The sequence below is a fragment of the Panthera pardus genome, unplaced genomic scaffold (genome assembly GCF_024362965.1).
Source record: "Panthera pardus isolate Hobbes unplaced genomic scaffold, ASM2436296v1 HiC_scaffold_17, whole genome shotgun sequence".
Classification (NCBI taxonomy): domain Eukaryota; kingdom Metazoa; phylum Chordata; class Mammalia; order Carnivora; family Felidae; genus Panthera; species Panthera pardus.
Genome location: NW_026526732.1, coordinates 7,787,958 through 7,804,709, shown reverse-complemented (window position 1 = coordinate 7,804,709; position 16,752 = coordinate 7,787,958). Strand labels below are relative to the sequence as shown.

At 43.9% G+C, this 16,752-nt stretch overlaps 1 protein-coding gene across 1 annotated transcript in view; it reads right to left on the bottom strand.

Annotated features, from left to right (window-relative positions):
* Nucleotides 1-16,752, bottom strand: part of PLG (plasminogen) — a 42,900-nt gene that overhangs the window by 8,700 nt on the left and 17,448 nt on the right. Inside the window, exons 8-13 of the mRNA XM_019412718.2 lie at nucleotides 16,198-16,360; nucleotides 15,361-15,506; nucleotides 11,602-11,767; nucleotides 5,879-6,060; nucleotides 4,053-4,201; nucleotides 2,173-2,266 (exon numbers count right to left, since the gene is read on the bottom strand). Coding sequence (XP_019268263.1) covers nucleotides 2,173-2,266; nucleotides 4,053-4,201; nucleotides 5,879-6,060; nucleotides 11,602-11,767; nucleotides 15,361-15,506; nucleotides 16,198-16,360 — 900 coding nt within the window. The remainder of the gene's footprint in view (nucleotides 1-2,172; nucleotides 2,267-4,052; nucleotides 4,202-5,878; nucleotides 6,061-11,601; nucleotides 11,768-15,360; nucleotides 15,507-16,197; nucleotides 16,361-16,752) is intronic.

The window sequence follows — 16,752 nt, the reverse complement described above, 5'->3', positions numbered from 1 at the left end:
CACAAAGTGGAGAAGAGAGTCACATTTAAAGAAGCGAAATGAAAGGTAGCCATTGTGTCACACAACTCCAGAGAGATCAATGGGTCATGGCCAAAGCACGAAGGTTTTGACATCTCGAAGCCCAAACTGAACAGCAAGGTCATAAGCATCTTTTGGGATATTTTTTTCCCTTTGATTTCAAAAGTGGCAGTAGACAACACAGAACCTTCTCCTTTCAGGAAAATGTAAGTGCTCTTGTATTGTTTTGGGGGGAGGGATTAAGCAGAGTTAGGTGTTACAGTGAGAGTTTGCTGAGGGCGCCATGACACAAATGTTATTCTGACTTGATGTGATTTATCTAGGTTCTCATCTCCATCATCATCTCCCTCTTCTTCTTCCTCTTTCTCCTTCTCTGTCTCCTTCTCCTCCTCCTCCTCCTCCTTCTTCTTCTTCTTCTTCCTCTGTGCCATCTGAACCACATAAAGTTTACTGAAAACCATAGTTGTCATGTCCATTGAAAGGCACGATGGGTATTTTTTTGATGTGAAACTCTGTGTACATACACGTACCCATGTGTGTGTCTGTGTGTGTGTATAGTTGTATGTAACAAAGATAACTGTCCTAAACATCTCTCAGCCAGCCTCGGGACAGGGCTTCCAGAAGCTTCCAAAGACTAACCCAATGCCCTGGGGATGACTTACAGCCACTTGCCCTATTCTCTATTTCCCTCCTACCTTTCCCCCTAGGCAATAAGGGCAGTGCTCCTTCCTTGGTACCACCCACTAATGCCTAAAACAGCTCTAGCCTCCAAAAGACCAGAGCATCTGGTGGTGGCCTAGGGCTGCACCTGTGAAGTTACTGTACTTCTCCTCCATGGGCATTGAGGAGCATCATCCCAGGCACAGCTGTGAAGCCCATGACAGGAATGTCATGCTGATAAGACAACTTAAAGGCCATCCTGCCAAGCAAGCGGCCTGTCCAGCATGGAGAGCCTGGGCCGTAAGAGGCGGCCAGGTATTCCAGAAGGGGCAGGGCTGATCAGGAGTGACCCGCTGAAGGGAAGGCAGTAACCCCATTCAGAGACTTCCAGATGAAGGGGCCACCAAGAGAGCTTCTGCGGAACAGAGAGAACACCCACTCGAGGAAGATTCAGCTATAAACTCCCCCCAAATCCAGACAGCAGAATAACAGCAGCCGAGTGCAAACTTGCCTGTCACCCTGGCCGCTCCTTCCGCCCCACGGCTCTACCCAGGAGGGCCCCAGGTGCAAAGCCTGGCAAAGTGGCTCCCGTGCTCTTCACCTGTGCTCCCGACTGGCCCCCAACCGCCTCTGCACGCTGGTCTTCAGTGATTCCGCAGTCAGAGCTTCTCCCTCCCCAGCACTAGTCCCTCCACCAGGCAGACACAATCAGACACAATCAGACACAATCACATGTGACCAAGCCGAGCAAAGGGGAGGTCCAGCCTGGTTTTCTGTAACCGGCACGAATTCTGTGTGCAAAGACAGGTCTGCAGGAAATGACACGGGGTCCGAATCAAAGAGGCTTACGTTGTTCTCCAGACCTTCCCATGGATCTGTTATGCCAAATTTTCTCTTTCCCTGATCCAAGCTTCTGGCTCCCTGGAAAGCCTCAGGGAAATGAGGAAAGAATCCAGACAAGCTTTCTCTAAGTTATGTGCCTAATGTGTGGGTAATGAATAGTAATCTGAGGAGAAAGGAGATTTGGGGCTTGGTAAAAATCTACATTACTTCTCATCGAATTCTTAGGATGACTGTTTATAGGTTTGCAACGTACATGGTATGCTTAGCTGGGTCATGTTGTTCGTATGTTTTTTCTTACTTCTCAGCCACTGAAAGAGAAGAGTCACCTGTCTGGGGACCGGACTTAAATTTGCTTTTCAGGCAGCCCAAGCGGGACATGGGGAATTCAGTGAGACCATCCTGAGGCTGATCGGATCACCTCTAAGTTTGCTCTTTGCGAAGATGGTGTATTTACTTTGTTTAGGTGTCAGGGAAGGGGACTCCCTGACCAATGGGGCCACCAGGAGGACAGATTCAAGAGGCCCAGGATGAAGAGAGGGCAGCCCACCCGACGCACTCAGCTCAGAGCCTTCCTTTTGCAAATCTGTATCGGGGAGATGATGCTGCATTTATCCAAGAAGTCATCTCCTTCCAGAAAGGAAAGCAACTTACCACACTGAGGGACATCACAGTAGTCAAAAAGTTTCCTTGGACTCATCGTGTAGCACCAAGGACCATTGACATCACCATCGGGATTGCGGCAGTACTGAAAACAAAAGGCAGGTGTATGGAGGGCTGGGCACAGCAGGGCAGAGAAGGTATTCAGACAGACATTTCACAGCTGTCGTTAGAAGCTGCGTAGTGGGGCGCGTGGGTGGCTCAGTCGGTTAAGCGTCCAACTTCGCTTCAGGTCATGATCTATCAGCTCAAGAGTTCAAGCCCCGCCTCAGGCTCTCTGCTGTCAGCCCACGGCCCACTCCAGATCCTCAGTCCCCCTCCCTCTGCCCCTCTCCCGCTCAATCTCTCTGACTCTCTCAAAATAAACACGCTTAAAAAAAAGATAAAAGGTGGTGTTCCTAGTTTTTTGCAGTAGGGGGCAAGGTTATTTTTTTAGGATATTATAAAGCTTCTGACTCAGTTTGCCATCGGTCAAGCCCCCTGTGAGTGGATAGAACCCCCGAGGGGCTAAGGGAGAGGTGCTATAGGTTTTTCTCTTTTAAAAAAAAATTTTTTTTACATTTATTTATTTTTTGAGAGACATAGATAGGGCACAAGTTGGGGAGGGGCAGAGTGACAAGGAGACACGGAATCCGAAGCAGTCTCCACGCTCTGAACTGTCAGCACAGAGCCCGACACGGGGCTCGGACCCACGAACTGTGAGATCATGACCTGAGCTGAAGTCGGACGCTTAACCGACTGAGCCACCCAGGCGCCCTGAGGTGCTATAGGTTTTCCTTAATGTTTATTTTATTTTTTTTAACTTTTTTTTTTTTTATTTTATTTTTGAGACAGAGAGAGACAGAGCATGAACGGGGGAGGGTCAGAGACAGGGAGACACAGAATCTGAAACAGGCTCCAGGCTCTGAGCTGTCAGCACAGAGCCCGACGCGGGGCTCGAACTCACAGACCGTGAGATCATGACCTGAGCCGCAGTCAGACGCTCAACCGACTGAGCCACCCAGGCGCCCCAATGTTTATTTTATTTTTGAGAGTGAGGGAGCACGCATGAGCAGAGGAGGGGCAGAGAGAGGGGGATAGCAGATCCAACTTGGGCTCTGCGCTGACAGCAGCCGGTCCGATGTGGGGCTCAAAGTCACGAATTGTGAGATCATGACCTGAGCCAAAGTCAGACGCTCAACTGGCTGAGCCCCCCAGGTGTCCTGGGTAGAGGGATAGAAAGGGGCCGCCCCTCCAGCAGCCTGTGTCAGCGGACCTCTTAGAGACCAAGCAGCAGCAAAAGTGGACCGTGGGACACGACTGACTCATCCCTAGGTTCACCTCTGCGGTGTCCTCCCCAGTGACGCCCATCTGCTCTTGTTCCAGAAACTGTTCTCGGCAACCATGCACATTCCAACAGGGTCAAGCCACAGGAAGGCGATGTCTTTCTTTTCCTGTCCTGTATAGACCCCCCACATAAACCACCCCACAGAGTGGGTGAGACTAGGAAAAATCGTACCGCGTGGAGTCCTAATGGACCATCCACATTTTTTTCTAGAAAAATTTGACTAAAATGTCACAAAAGTCACCCCTGACCACCAGAACGTAGAAGACAAATGCGAGAAAGTAGAAACAGCCCACAATGTTAAAGGTCACAGACGAAGTGAGGGGCCTGAGCCCAGTGGCCACAAGCCCAGAGGTCTGCTTGCCCTTGGAAAGGGTCGTTGCCACGTGCTGATGCCGGTTACACGGAGGCTGAGTTCCTGAGGTCTCTCCTAATCCTCTCTGCCGCCCCCGAGGACCTGTCCAGCTGCCTTGCTGTACCACAGGACCAATCCTCTTTGCAAAGATCGGTCAGCAGAAGGCCAAATAGAGTCCAAATCAAAGTGGCTTACATTTTTTTCCAGACCTGACTGTGGATTTGTCACAGGAGTGAAAATACCGTGTCTGTGGGGCTCTTGGGCTCCCCACTCCTGGCAGGGGATGCCCGAAACGGTGGTTGCCCTCTTGCCCCGGTATCCTTTGCCATTCCCGAACATGCAATCTGTAGGGAAAAGAAAATGGGGGGGGGGGGGGGGTGGTGATATGTCCTGCGCGGTTCCGGGATGGCAAGGAAGATATATATACAGCCTGCGCGGATTCTCTGACGACAGATCCTGCGGTCACATTCTCAGGGCCCTGGAATGCTGACAATCCCAGTGAGCGCTGACTACTTTAAAATGTTACTGGAAACGCTACTGCCTGGGAAATCATCACAAGCCAAGATGTTAGCATGGGAATTTTGGCTAGGACACTAGGTCAATTTCGTAACAAGGGGAGTTTTAGCACGTGGAGGGTTAACAAGACGCAGGTAGTTCTGTGAGCCGTCAGGCGACCCTTGGGCACCCCATTCTCATCAAGGGTGGATAAAAAGAGTGCGGACTGAAAAGGATTTTATAAACAAGTCTATCTTGGCTGGAGCTGTGCTGTGAGTTCCCACCCTCTGCGGTGAAAGGGTTCCTAAAGAAATGACTTGGCTGTGTCTCCCTCTCTCTCTGCCCCTCCCCTGTTCGTGCTCTGTCTCTCTCTGTCTCAAAAATAAATAAAAGATAAAAAAAAATTAAAAAAAAAAAAGAAATGACTTGGGGCCTCTTCCTCAAGCCCATCTTCAACTCAAGCCTCAGGAAAGGGAGCTTCCACAAGACCACCCCCCCCCCCCCCCGCCGAGAACATGATACATACGCCATAGGGGGACCCAGGGCACCAGTGCTCTGATGGCCATTTGGAAAATACAAAAAACGAAAGCTGGGCCAGCTAGCTTCTCTGCCAAGAAGGAGGGCCATCTGGGAAGCCTGGAACCTCGGTGTTTGCCAGGACCAGGGGAGGGGAGTTACCCCGCACACCAAAGGTGAGTCAGGCATGTGGGAGACCCATGGGGGGGTCATCTCAAGTACTATCTAGGAGGGATATGCAGACGGGCACAGAGCCTAGGGTGTCACCGAGAGAGAGGAAAGAGAGATGTGCTCAGCCTGGTCAAGGGAACGGGAGGTGAGCATTTCAGAGGAACCAAGCCCATCTCAGCAAGGAAAGGGGTCTCAACTTCCAACCAAGTTCTCATTTTAATCATTACCCTCTGGAGGTGTTTGAGTTACCTAAATGTGGCCAGATGGGCCCTGGACCCCTGAGTCTCCATGCTGGGGCCGAGGGGAGACAAGCCCAAAAGTAGGTGCTAAGTGCTCAGAGCTACATACACTCCCAGGGCCAGGGAAGCACAGGGGAGGGTGATTATTTTCCTCGGATGACAATCACAACCCTGTGTTCGGGCCCAGGCACCCCGCAAGCCACATATCCACCTTCCCAGGTTTGTGTCAGGGAGCCTCACCCAACTGCCTTCCGAGCCCTCCTAACTCAGTACATTCAAACCCGAATTAATCATTTCTACTTCCCCATGGAGGAGGTGAGCGTTGAGTGTTCCAGCAGATTCCATCCTGGCCAGTGCTGCCATGGTCAACCCCTCAGTCTCCTCGGGCTCACATTTCATCCATCCCTCACCACCAATTGGTTTGCAAGTCCTTAAAACGTGGCCCACCCACGTCACACGGGCAGTAGCGGCTGTGGCCTCCGGTGGCCGACCGTCAGCCGGGGCTCAGTTGCCTGTAGCAATAAAGCCCTTCCAGGAGACGTCCCACCTCGCGTCCTCCCGATGCCCAGGTGTGTGGACGTCAGGGCACGGACTTCTCACCTGACTCGGAAGGGTCCTCTGCACTCGGAACCTGGGAAACAGTCGGGGACTTGGTGGCACTCTCTTCTCTGTCCGGACATTTTTTCAGGTTACAGAATTCCCAGCGGACACTGGGGTCGGTGGTGTAACACCAGGGGCTCTTGTCGGCGTCTGGGTTCCTGCAGTAGTTCATGGTCAGGCCGCTGTGGAGTCCACAATACAGGGCGTGAGAGGTGGGGAATCTTCTGGGGCCCTCCCAGACTTTTGTTATAACAGCCTGATTGATAGTAAGTGACTTTGAAATCGTTCCAGTACCTGTACCTCAGTGCCAATTGCTATTATAATCGTGACAAGCACAGATGGTTCTCAACTTCTAAACAACGGGGTACATTTAAAGCACAGCTTATAGGGGCGCCCGGGGTGGCTCAGTCAGTTAAGCACCCAACTCTGGGTTTTGGCTCAGGTCACCTTTTCTTGCGGTTTCATGAGTTCGAGCCCAGTGTTGGGCAGAGGCTGCTTGGGAGTCTTTCACTCTCTCTCTCTCTATCCCCCTTCCCCACTCATGCCGTCTCTATCTCTCTCAAAATAAATAAACTTAAAAAGATGTTTTTAAACCATAGCTTATAATTTTTACTTTAATAATATAGTTTATATGCACTTCATATAAAAACAGATAATACCTAAATGTGTAAAAGAAAGTACCTGAATGTCTTCCTTTCCCTGGGAATGTTATATACATTTCCCCAGGGATAACCAATACTGATTTTAAAGCAGATGTTTTAGATGTTTTTTTCTTATGCACATACAAATATATCTCTATCTCTATCTTATGAATACACAGAGCTATGTAAGTAGGAACTGAATATTTCCCCTGAGGAGTGACGTTGTGACCACACTCCCAGGCCAGCCCCCTCCATCGACCGGTTCACAATGTTGCTAAAATGCTGTGCACTTAGCATGAAAATACTGTAAATAGCCTCTCAGGTAGATCTCGTGGGCTTGGGCTTTGAAAGACTTAAGAAAAGCTCGCCTGGGAAACTAGCTCCCAGGCAGAATGTGTTTCTAAAGGATGCCTTCTGGGGAAATGCAGGGGTGGGGGCAGGCAGACTGGGGACTCCCTCGCTGCAGCCACATAGGATGGAGGGAGGCAGACGATGCTAAAGCGGGGGTGAAAGGAGATGTGAGGGTGCAGCAGCGGGGCTGAGGGCTTACGGGAAAGTCAGAGACTACTGGGAAAGAGGCACAGCAGGTGAGGAACCTGGGAACACTGGGCAGTGTGGTCCCTGCCGCCCCCCCCCCCCCCACCAAACTGCCCCAGCCTCTGGGATTTCTCAGCTTTGCAATCCTCTTTCGAGTTTAGACCCACAACCTGCTGAGAAAATCTGAAACATACTATGAATTATGGGAATCCAGCACTATGTCTGTGGACACTACAGGCAAGTGACTGTCACAGGGCCTGGCCAACAATCCGGGGCCCCTTCAGAGAGGCCCCCAAGCAACTGGATGTGTCGAAAGTTCTACCTTTTGAAATGGGGCCCTGATCTCTTTCTTCTTTAGAATCGAGGTATACTTAATACAGAGCGAAATGCATAGACCTTCAAGGGAGTTTGACGAGTTTTGTTGACCACATATACCTGTATAACCCACGGGATTATATGGGATTATACGGGATTCCCATCCCCCCAGAAAGCGGGGTCAGCGTTCAATGTATCTCTGCTGCCCCTCTGGGGGAGGAAATACTATTGATTTCTCTCACCATAAACCAGATTTGCCTCTTCCAGAACCTCATAAAAACGGACTCATGGTACGTACATTTCTGTGTCTGGCTTCTTTCCTCAGGATGATTTTTTTGAGCTATTTAAGAGTATCGGTGGCTTGTTCCCTTTTATTGTTGAATGATATCCATTGTATGAATATACCACCAATTACTGATTCCTTTTCTTATTGCTGGGCACTGAAGCAGCTTCCAGTTCGGGGCTATTATGAATAAAGTTGCTCTGATACGAATATTCTGGTAGATATTTTTGTGGACTCGTGTTTTTATTTCCTCTAGGTAAAAATTCAGGGATAGAACTGCAAGTCTGTAGGGTAGATGCATGTGGATATCAGACTGATTTCACATGAAATGATTGTACATTTCCTACTCTACCCAGAACACGGGGCAGCGGGTAGAGTTGTTCTGCAACCTTGGCCCCACTGATTGTTGTCGGTCTTTCCTCTTTTTTCAATAACAGCCACTGCCATTGGTTATTGTGGTTACAATTCTTATTTCCTCGATGGCTAAGATGTTGAGCATTTTTTTAGGTACTTAATGGCCGTTTGTGTATCTTCCCTGTGGAATGCCTAATGAACTCATCTGTCCATTTTTATTAGGTTGTTTGTTTCTGTATTAGCAAGTAGGAAGAATATGTATATATTCTGGATATAAACCATGCAGCAGATATATGAATTGAGAGTATTTTTCTCTCAGTCTGTGACTTACCTTTTTTTTTTTTTTAACAATGACTTTCGGTGAGCAGGAGTTTTCACTTTGTTAAAGTCCAAAGTATACATTCTTTTTTCTTTTATTCTGCCTTTTAGGTCCTGTCTAAAAAAATTTTTCCCTTCCCTAAGGATATTAAAATATTCTGGAAGCTTTATATTTCAGCTTAGGTTTTAGCCTGCACCTTCAGGTCTAAGAGTTTTCTCTAATTTGAGGTAAGAAGAGTCAAGGTTTGGGTTGTTTGGTTTTGTTTTTCCACGTGGATATCCAGTTGTTCGAGAATGATTTTGGAAAAGACTTCCCTTCTGTACTGCTTTGCTTTGCCGTCATATCGAAAATCAATGGACCATGTGTATGTGGGTCTGGTTCTGGACCATCCTTTTTTCTATTTGTATACCTTTCTGCCATTACCACTGTGTCTTGATTACTGTATTTTATAGTAAACCTTTAAATCAGGGTGGGTATGTCTTCCAACTTTGTTCTTCTTCTATAGATTGTTTTGCTGATTCTAGGTCCCTTGCCTACAGATTTTGTCTCTTTTTCAAAAAAAAAAAGCTGCAGGAATTTTGCTTGAATGTAGGTTGAATCCAAAGATCAGTTTGGTGAGAATTGATACTGACTCTTGTAATCCATAACATAGTATATCTATATTTAGATCTTTTAAATTTTTCTCAACATTTTGTAGTAAGCAGTATGTAGTTCTTGTACACACTTTGTTAAACTTATCATTAAATATTTTGTTTTTGATGCCATCGTCAGTGACATTGTTTTAAAATCTTTCTTTTCCAATTGGTTATTTCTGGTGTATAGAAATACAATGGATTCTTTGAATATTGATATTGTATATACTTTTGTATATTTCGACTTTGAAAAGCTCACTTATTTTTGTCCTTAGGACTCTGTATTATTAATCAAGTTTTCTGTGAATAAAGATAGGTTTACTGATTCCTTTCTAAACTTTAGCCTCTTTATTTCCTCTTCTTGTCCCCAGTCTTATAGAGAGAGCATTAATCTTTACCCATTAATATATTAGCTGGAGGTTTTTTGTAGATGGCCTTGATCAAATTGAGGACATTTCCTTCTATTCTCAGTTTGCTAAAACTTTTTTTATCATATGAATGTTAAATTTTGTCTAATTTTGTTCTACATCTATTGATTACATCATATGATATATCACTTTTATTCTGTTGACACGTTGGATTCGTTTGGTTGTTTGCAAATGTTAAACCAATCCTGCACTCAAATTACTAATTTTTTGTTAAGTCTTTTGTCTATGTTCACAACAGATCATGTTCTGTAGTTTCTAGCAATATTCTTGTCTACTTTTTGTATCTCAGTTTTTTGGGCCTCACAAATTGAATTGATAAGTATTCCCTCCTCCACTGTTTTCTGTAAGAGATGATATAGGATCCGTATTTTCTCCTTAAATACTTGATAAAATTTTGAAATTCTACTTATGATTCATTGAGCTTCTTAAACCTATGAGTTTATAATTTTCTTCATATTTGGAAAAATTTCAGCCATCATAACTTCAAGTATTTTTCTGTTTCAATATCTCTTTCCTCTCTTTCTGGGACTTGATTTACACATATATTGGAACTTTTGATATTTTTCTAGAGATCCTTATTTCCTTTATTTTCTTTCAGTCTTTTTTTTTTTTTTTTTTTTTTTGACTTTGTGCTTCAGGGTGTATAGCTTCTACTGCATTGTTTTCAAGCTAACATTTTCTTCTGTAATGTCTAACCTGATGGTAAGGTCATCCACTGTACTTTTCATTTGATGTATATATACTTTTTAATCCTGCCTTTTCCATTTGGTTCTTTTATAGTTTTCCTTTATCTTTAGAATATCTACTTTTCTCTTTTATATTCATACTTTCCTTTAAATTCTTAAACACAATTATATCTTTTTAAAATTTCTGTCTGCTGATTCCATCAGTTCTATCTATTTCTGGGTCTGCTTGTATTGACTGATTTTTCTCTTGGCTCTGGATTACATTTAATGATCTTTGCATGTCTGGTAATTTTTAAATTTATGCCAGACATTATTGGATGCCACATTACTGAGTGACTGGATTTGGTTGTTTTCTTCTGAAGAGAGTTGAGTTTACTTGTGGCAAGTAGTTAATTACATAGAGATTATTTTGATCCTTTTAAGATTGCTTTTAGGCTTTGCTGGGTGTTTCTAGAATAGCCTTTATTTTAGGAATACACTAAGTCTACTCCTAAAGTGTGACTTTTCTATAGTCTTGACTAAATGTTCACGGTGTCCCATGAGGTCTCCCCTCTCTGGCTAGTCAGGATCTCAAATCTCTGAACACAGAATCTCCCAATGCTGTGTGATTTATCTCACCACTCCCTGGTAGTTGTTCTTTCTTCAGTAGTTGTTCTTTGTCCTGCAAACTTTGTGGAATCTTTCCCTGTGCAGGTGCAGCTTTTTATTCAGCCAAAGATTTAAGGAGATCTATGCATATTCTTTCAGCTCCTTCTCTTCGTGGATCCTTCCTCATCATTCCCCAGCCTACGAAATCCCTGTAGCTTCAGTAATCCTATAACTAACTTACTACCTACTAATTTATTTCCCTTTCTAAAAGTTCTCAGTCCTGTGACACCTTTTGTCCATCATGTGAAAATAGTTTTTCCTTACATTTTCTAAACATTTACAGCATAAATGCTTGTTTTTGTCCTTCTACCTGTTTTGCTTATTGGTATCTGTATACTTCCTGACTTTCATCTGCCCTTCTGCTTTCGCTCTTCATGTCCTGGCAACTCCTATCCCTGCAGACCACTTGTGCTCAGGAGCCAAGTGTCAGTACAACTTAAGTGATATATATTACATGTTATATATACTTGAATATATATATATTTGTGATCCAATGATAAACACAAAGTCCACTTCAGAGGTTGCAGTTTGGAATAAAACTCCACAGTTGAAAGATTTCATTGATCTTTAGCAGGGGTTATAGAATGGTTCTAAGTTTTTGGTCATGTGCTCTCTTGAGCTTTCTGCTGGTGTGACTGTAACACCTCTATACATCTTCCTTTTCTTTCACAAAACTACTCAGGAAAGATAGCCAGTTTCTAACGTCTCTACTTCCAGAGCTTTTGCTCAAAGGTGAGGTGCCTAAGACATTTTGCCTCACGTTCTGGAGCCAGGGTGTGAAAGAGAAATTTGGTTCTAAGAAGTTAGCTTAAAGCACGGACCTTCTAACAGAAATTTAGTTTGGCTATTGTTCCCCTCGTGGTTAAAATTCAAGACATACGCGTCTGGGTAGCGTTCTGGGGTCTTCATGTGTCGGTGTGGTACCATAGATGACCAAGGTTGACACTTCTTTCCTGTGATGGTAGTAGATGATGTGCCTCGATAACTCTGTCCATTGCCTTGGTAGCACTCCTGGACCACAGGAGTTTGTTCAGGTGGTAGTGAAACTGAAATAGAAGAAACCAACTAAGTAATGACTAGAACAGAGATATGTGAAGCAATTTATGACGCAAACAGAACAGTAGTCTCTTGGAATTAGCTTTGCTTTCTTTTCCATACTGGCGGTCAGATGGACTTGTAAAGAAAACAATAGATCCATCACACTGTAGAATTTTAATCACGTACTTTCTTTTGTAAAGACTTAATTTAAAATTCAGGAAAAAACAAATGGGTCAGAGTACTTTAATTAGAAATTGCACTCATGTGCAAGTTCTTTTTCTTGGATGTCCACTGGGTGCTCATGAGAATAGATGGGTAGGAGCCCAGAGGCACATTCAATAGTGTAAGCTGCACATGATGATTGGCTTCCAGTGGGGGCAGAAATGAAATCCTTGTGTGTGTGTGTGTGTGTGTGTGTGTGTGTGTGTGTTTCCCCAGGCCTTTTGCTTATACAAAGCCAAAGCCTTAATCTGATGGGAGATGGGGCAGGAAATAGTTCTGCACCCAAGAGTGCAGGCAAAATGTCCATTGTTTCTCAGGGAGGGATAGAGGCAAAGATCTATTCCCCTGGAAAAGGGACAGGGAATTCTCCGGTGCTCAGAATCCTTCATTGACCCAGAGCAGAAGTCTGGTACTCTTCCACTTAAGATCCACCACAGATACAAGTTGGAATTTAGTTCCATGGAAAGAAGGAGCAAGAACATTAAGAAAACACTACGTTTAAAGCCCAAGTGCACAGAGTCCATCTAAGAGTGAGGGTAGATCAGGAAGGTAGAGAATGCTTACCTCCACCAAAAGCTTAGCATTGAGTAACAAGAAATAGCAGTCTGTCACTAAAAGCAGGTTTAGAGCAAGAGCCCTCTGTGATGCAAGCATGTAGTGACTGCTAAAAACTAAGACCGGATTAGGAATCCTAAGAAAACTCTTGAGCACCCCCAAACTTTACTGTAAGGAATGTGAAGGAATGTGAAGGGGATATGAGGAATGTGAAACCTGCTTAAAGCAAAAGCAGCAAACGACAACTCAAATTCTGTTCATCTTCTGATTAGATTGACTCAGTTACCCACACAAGCTGCTTACAGAAGGAGGGTGTCCATTTCAAAGTGTAAGTACTATTTACTGCCATCGCTACTATTCTTCTACACATAATGTCCCACATTTGATAAAAAATAACAAGGCACACTAACAAAGCCAGTAATAAAGAAATTAATAGAGCCAGACTCAGAGATGACCAGAGCAGACTATCAGAGATTGTGAGGTAGCTATGATGAATATGCTAAAGTATCTCATAGGAAAGGTGAATGAGATATATGAATAGATGAAGAATTTCAGCAGAGATAGAAAGGATAAAATGCAAATGATAGAAATTTAAAAAACATGATATTAGAGACGAAGAATTCCTTTGATGGGCTGATCTGCAGACTAGACACAACTGAAAAGAGAATCAGAGAACTTGAAAATAGGTTAATAGAAATGATCTAAACTGGGGCTCCTGGTGGTTCAGATGGTTAAGTGTCTCACTTGGGCTCAGATCATCATCTCACAGTTCACGAGTTTGAGCCTCACATCAGGCTCACTGCTGTGAGCACAGAGCCCACTTCAGATCCTCTGTCCTCCTTCTCTCTCTCGGCCCCTCCCCCAGTCATTCTCCCTCAAATACATAAATTAAAACTTAAAAAAAAGAAATCGTCTAAACTGACACACAAAGAGAGGAAAAAAGTGGAAGGGAAAAGAAGAATATATAAGAGGTATCAGGTAATATGAAAGGGTAATTAGAGTCTAAAAAAGGAAAACAGAAAGAGAGAGAGCAGGAAAAAAATATTTTCATAATAATGTCTGAGAATTTTATAAGAGTGACGAAAATCATCAATCCACACATACAGGAAGCTCAGAGAACCTCAAGCAGGATAGATACAAGATGTAAATAAATGGACAACACATGTGGACAAACCACAATGAAACTGCTGAAACCAAAGATGAGACAAAATCTTGAAGGCAGCCAGAGAAAAAGGAAGTATGAAATACTTAGGAACAAAGATAAGATTTCTGGTCAGAAGCTATTCTAAACAGAATATCATGAAAGTAGTGAAAGAAAAAAAAATGAGCCTAGAATTCTACACCCAACAAAATTATTTTTTCAACTGAAGGCAAAATGGAGACTTTTTAAGACGTACAAAAGCTGAAAGACTTCATTAGCAGCAGATCTGTACTACAAAAAATGTTAAAGGTTAAGTTTTTTTTTTTACAGAAGAAATATGGTACCAGATAGAAATTTGAATCTTCAAAAAGAAATGAAGAACATAAGCACTTTAATTTATAATCACTTTGAAAGGTGACTATTCGGGCAAAAATAGTATCAATATATTGTGAGATTTATAACATAGTAGAAGTAAGCCCTTTGGGAAAGGTAGCACGACACTGCAGGGAGGAAGTGGAAATACAGTGTTCTAAGATTCTGGCATTTCAAATATAGGAGACTAATATCATTTGAAGGTGGAATGTGATAAGTTAGAGATGGACATTGTAGAAATTGGAAAAAACTAGTAAAAACATTAAAATTGGTTTAACTAATAAGCACGTAGCGGTGATAAAAGAGAATCAAAAATATTGAGTGAACACAGAGGCAGAGGAAGATTGAAAAAAATAACAAAAATCAAACAGGACAAGTAGAAACAACTTTTAAATCCAACCATATTAACAATTATATTAGGGGCACCTGGGTGGCTCGGTTGGTGAAGCGTCCGACTTCGGCTCAGGTCATGATCTCACGGATCATGAGTCCAAGCCCTGTGTCAGGCTCTGGGCTGACAGCTCGGAGCCTGGAGCCTGCCTCAGATTCTGTGTCTCCCTCTCTCTCTCTCTGCCCTTCCCCTGATCTCTCTCTCTCTCTCTCTCAAAAGCAAATAAAACATTTAAAAAATTAAAAATAAATAAGAATAAAAATAAAGCAATTACATTAAATGCAAATGCTAAACATCTCAGTTAAAAGGCTGAGAGAAAAGAGGTATCATACAAACAATAGTGAAAATGGAGCTGTAAGGGCTGTATTCCTACAAGTGAAAGCAGACTGAAGCGGGCAGTCTTTCCAAAGATAAGGGGAGGCATTACATAATGATGAATGGGTCATTTCTTCAAGAAGACATAACAATCCTAAATGTATATATGCCTAACAAAGAGTTCCAGAATGGATAAAGCAAACACAAGACCAAGAAGATATGGACGAATCCATAGCTCAAGTTGGAGACATCACCATTCATCTCTCAGAAATCTACAGAACAGAGATAAAAACAAAAATTAGGAAGGATTCAGAAGAGCGAAACAACACTAACCCACCCGTCCTAACTGGCCTTCGTAGAACACTACCCGACAACAGCAGAGCTACCTGCTTTTCAAGAGCACGGGGCACATTCACCAAGACAAGCATATTCTTGACCTTAAAACAAGCCTCAACAAATTCAAAATCATTGAAATCATACAGCATGCTCTCTGAACAGAGCAGAAGGAAACTATAAACAAAGCTACTGTGTCCTGTGGCCCCACTGAAGTGGAAAAATCCAGAATGCCTCGGGGCCCTCGGTAAGCTCTCATTCCCCTTCCTTACCTGGGGTGTCCAAATGTTCTGAGGACAGTGGCGAGGACTCACAGGACGGGATCTGACAGTATTCCCACCTCACTTCGCTGTTGGTCGTATAGCACCACGGAGTTGTTTCTCCATCAGGGTTGCGACAGTAGTTTTCATCCAAATTTCTGAAAAAGAAGTGATTGGGAATCCAGGTTTTCAAAAAGGCTCAATAAATAATGGTGCATGCATGCTTGTTGATGGTGATATTGGGGATGCACCCAGCTAATTCTCCAGAATGACACAAATCAAGTAACAGGCGGAAACTGAAGCACAGAGGGATTCCGCAGGACCCGCAGAATTATGGCACCGATGCTTCTCACTGGCAAACGATGGGACTATATGCCTCAACGGTGGATAGTGAAGCAAAATAGGTCTTTTGCTGTGGCCTGGGTGCTATGCTCAATGTGGAAAACACAGTGGGTATTTTCCAGACCGTTTCTGCCTCAAGAAGGATACATCATAGCTGTAGAATTTAAGTGTTCTCAAACCTTTCTGTGCGTTTAGTGGGGAGCTTTCCAAAATACGTTGTCGGGACCCACTTCCGAGTTTCTGATCTAGTGGATCTGGACAGGGCTCAAGAATCGGCATTTGGAACAAATTCTGATGATGCCAGTGCTGCTGGTCTGGGGAACCACACTTAAAGAACGAGCGTTAGAGGAAAGGCAGTGTGAAATTTCACTTCCTTGTGTATGACTTGGCCAGTTCTCATTCGAGAATGCTTTAATGTTGGTTCCTCTAGTAACAAAGCCAAGGCCAAGTCAGTGGGATTTCACATTCCATTCAGCAGACAGGGATTGAGACCAGAGGCGGACTTACTTGCAAGGGAAGTTTTCAGGGGTCCTGTTGTGCTTGTGAGGGGTCTGTTCGCTCCAGCGCTGACAAGTATGTCCAGATACGGTGAGGGACACCTTCCCTCGGTAGTTTTCACCTTTGCCTTTCAGACACTCATACGTTGGACCAGAAGTTGGGGGTGGTGTTGCTTGAATGGAGGTAATAAATTACTATGAGTATTTTAAAAATAAAGACTGCACAGATGGATATTGTAGGAGGGATGGAGACAGGGAGAATCAGCCTGTCTTCGGCTCATCCTCTCTTGGAATCTGGCATTTGAAAATTGTCCATCATTTTCAAAAGAAGTTGACTTGGTAGAGTTTATTAGATCATCTAATGAGGAACTCTTCCCAAGACAAGACCCTTGGAGTGGATGCTTCTTTCTATATTTTCTCTGCTCAGTTCATCATTCATGGTAAGAGTCACATATGCCAATGATACAACTTCCTTTGCAATGAATAAATTATTCACTGAGTAAACATAACTGGAGAACACCCAGCATTCCATAAAGCCAAACAACAAGGAGCCCACTGAAAGAAG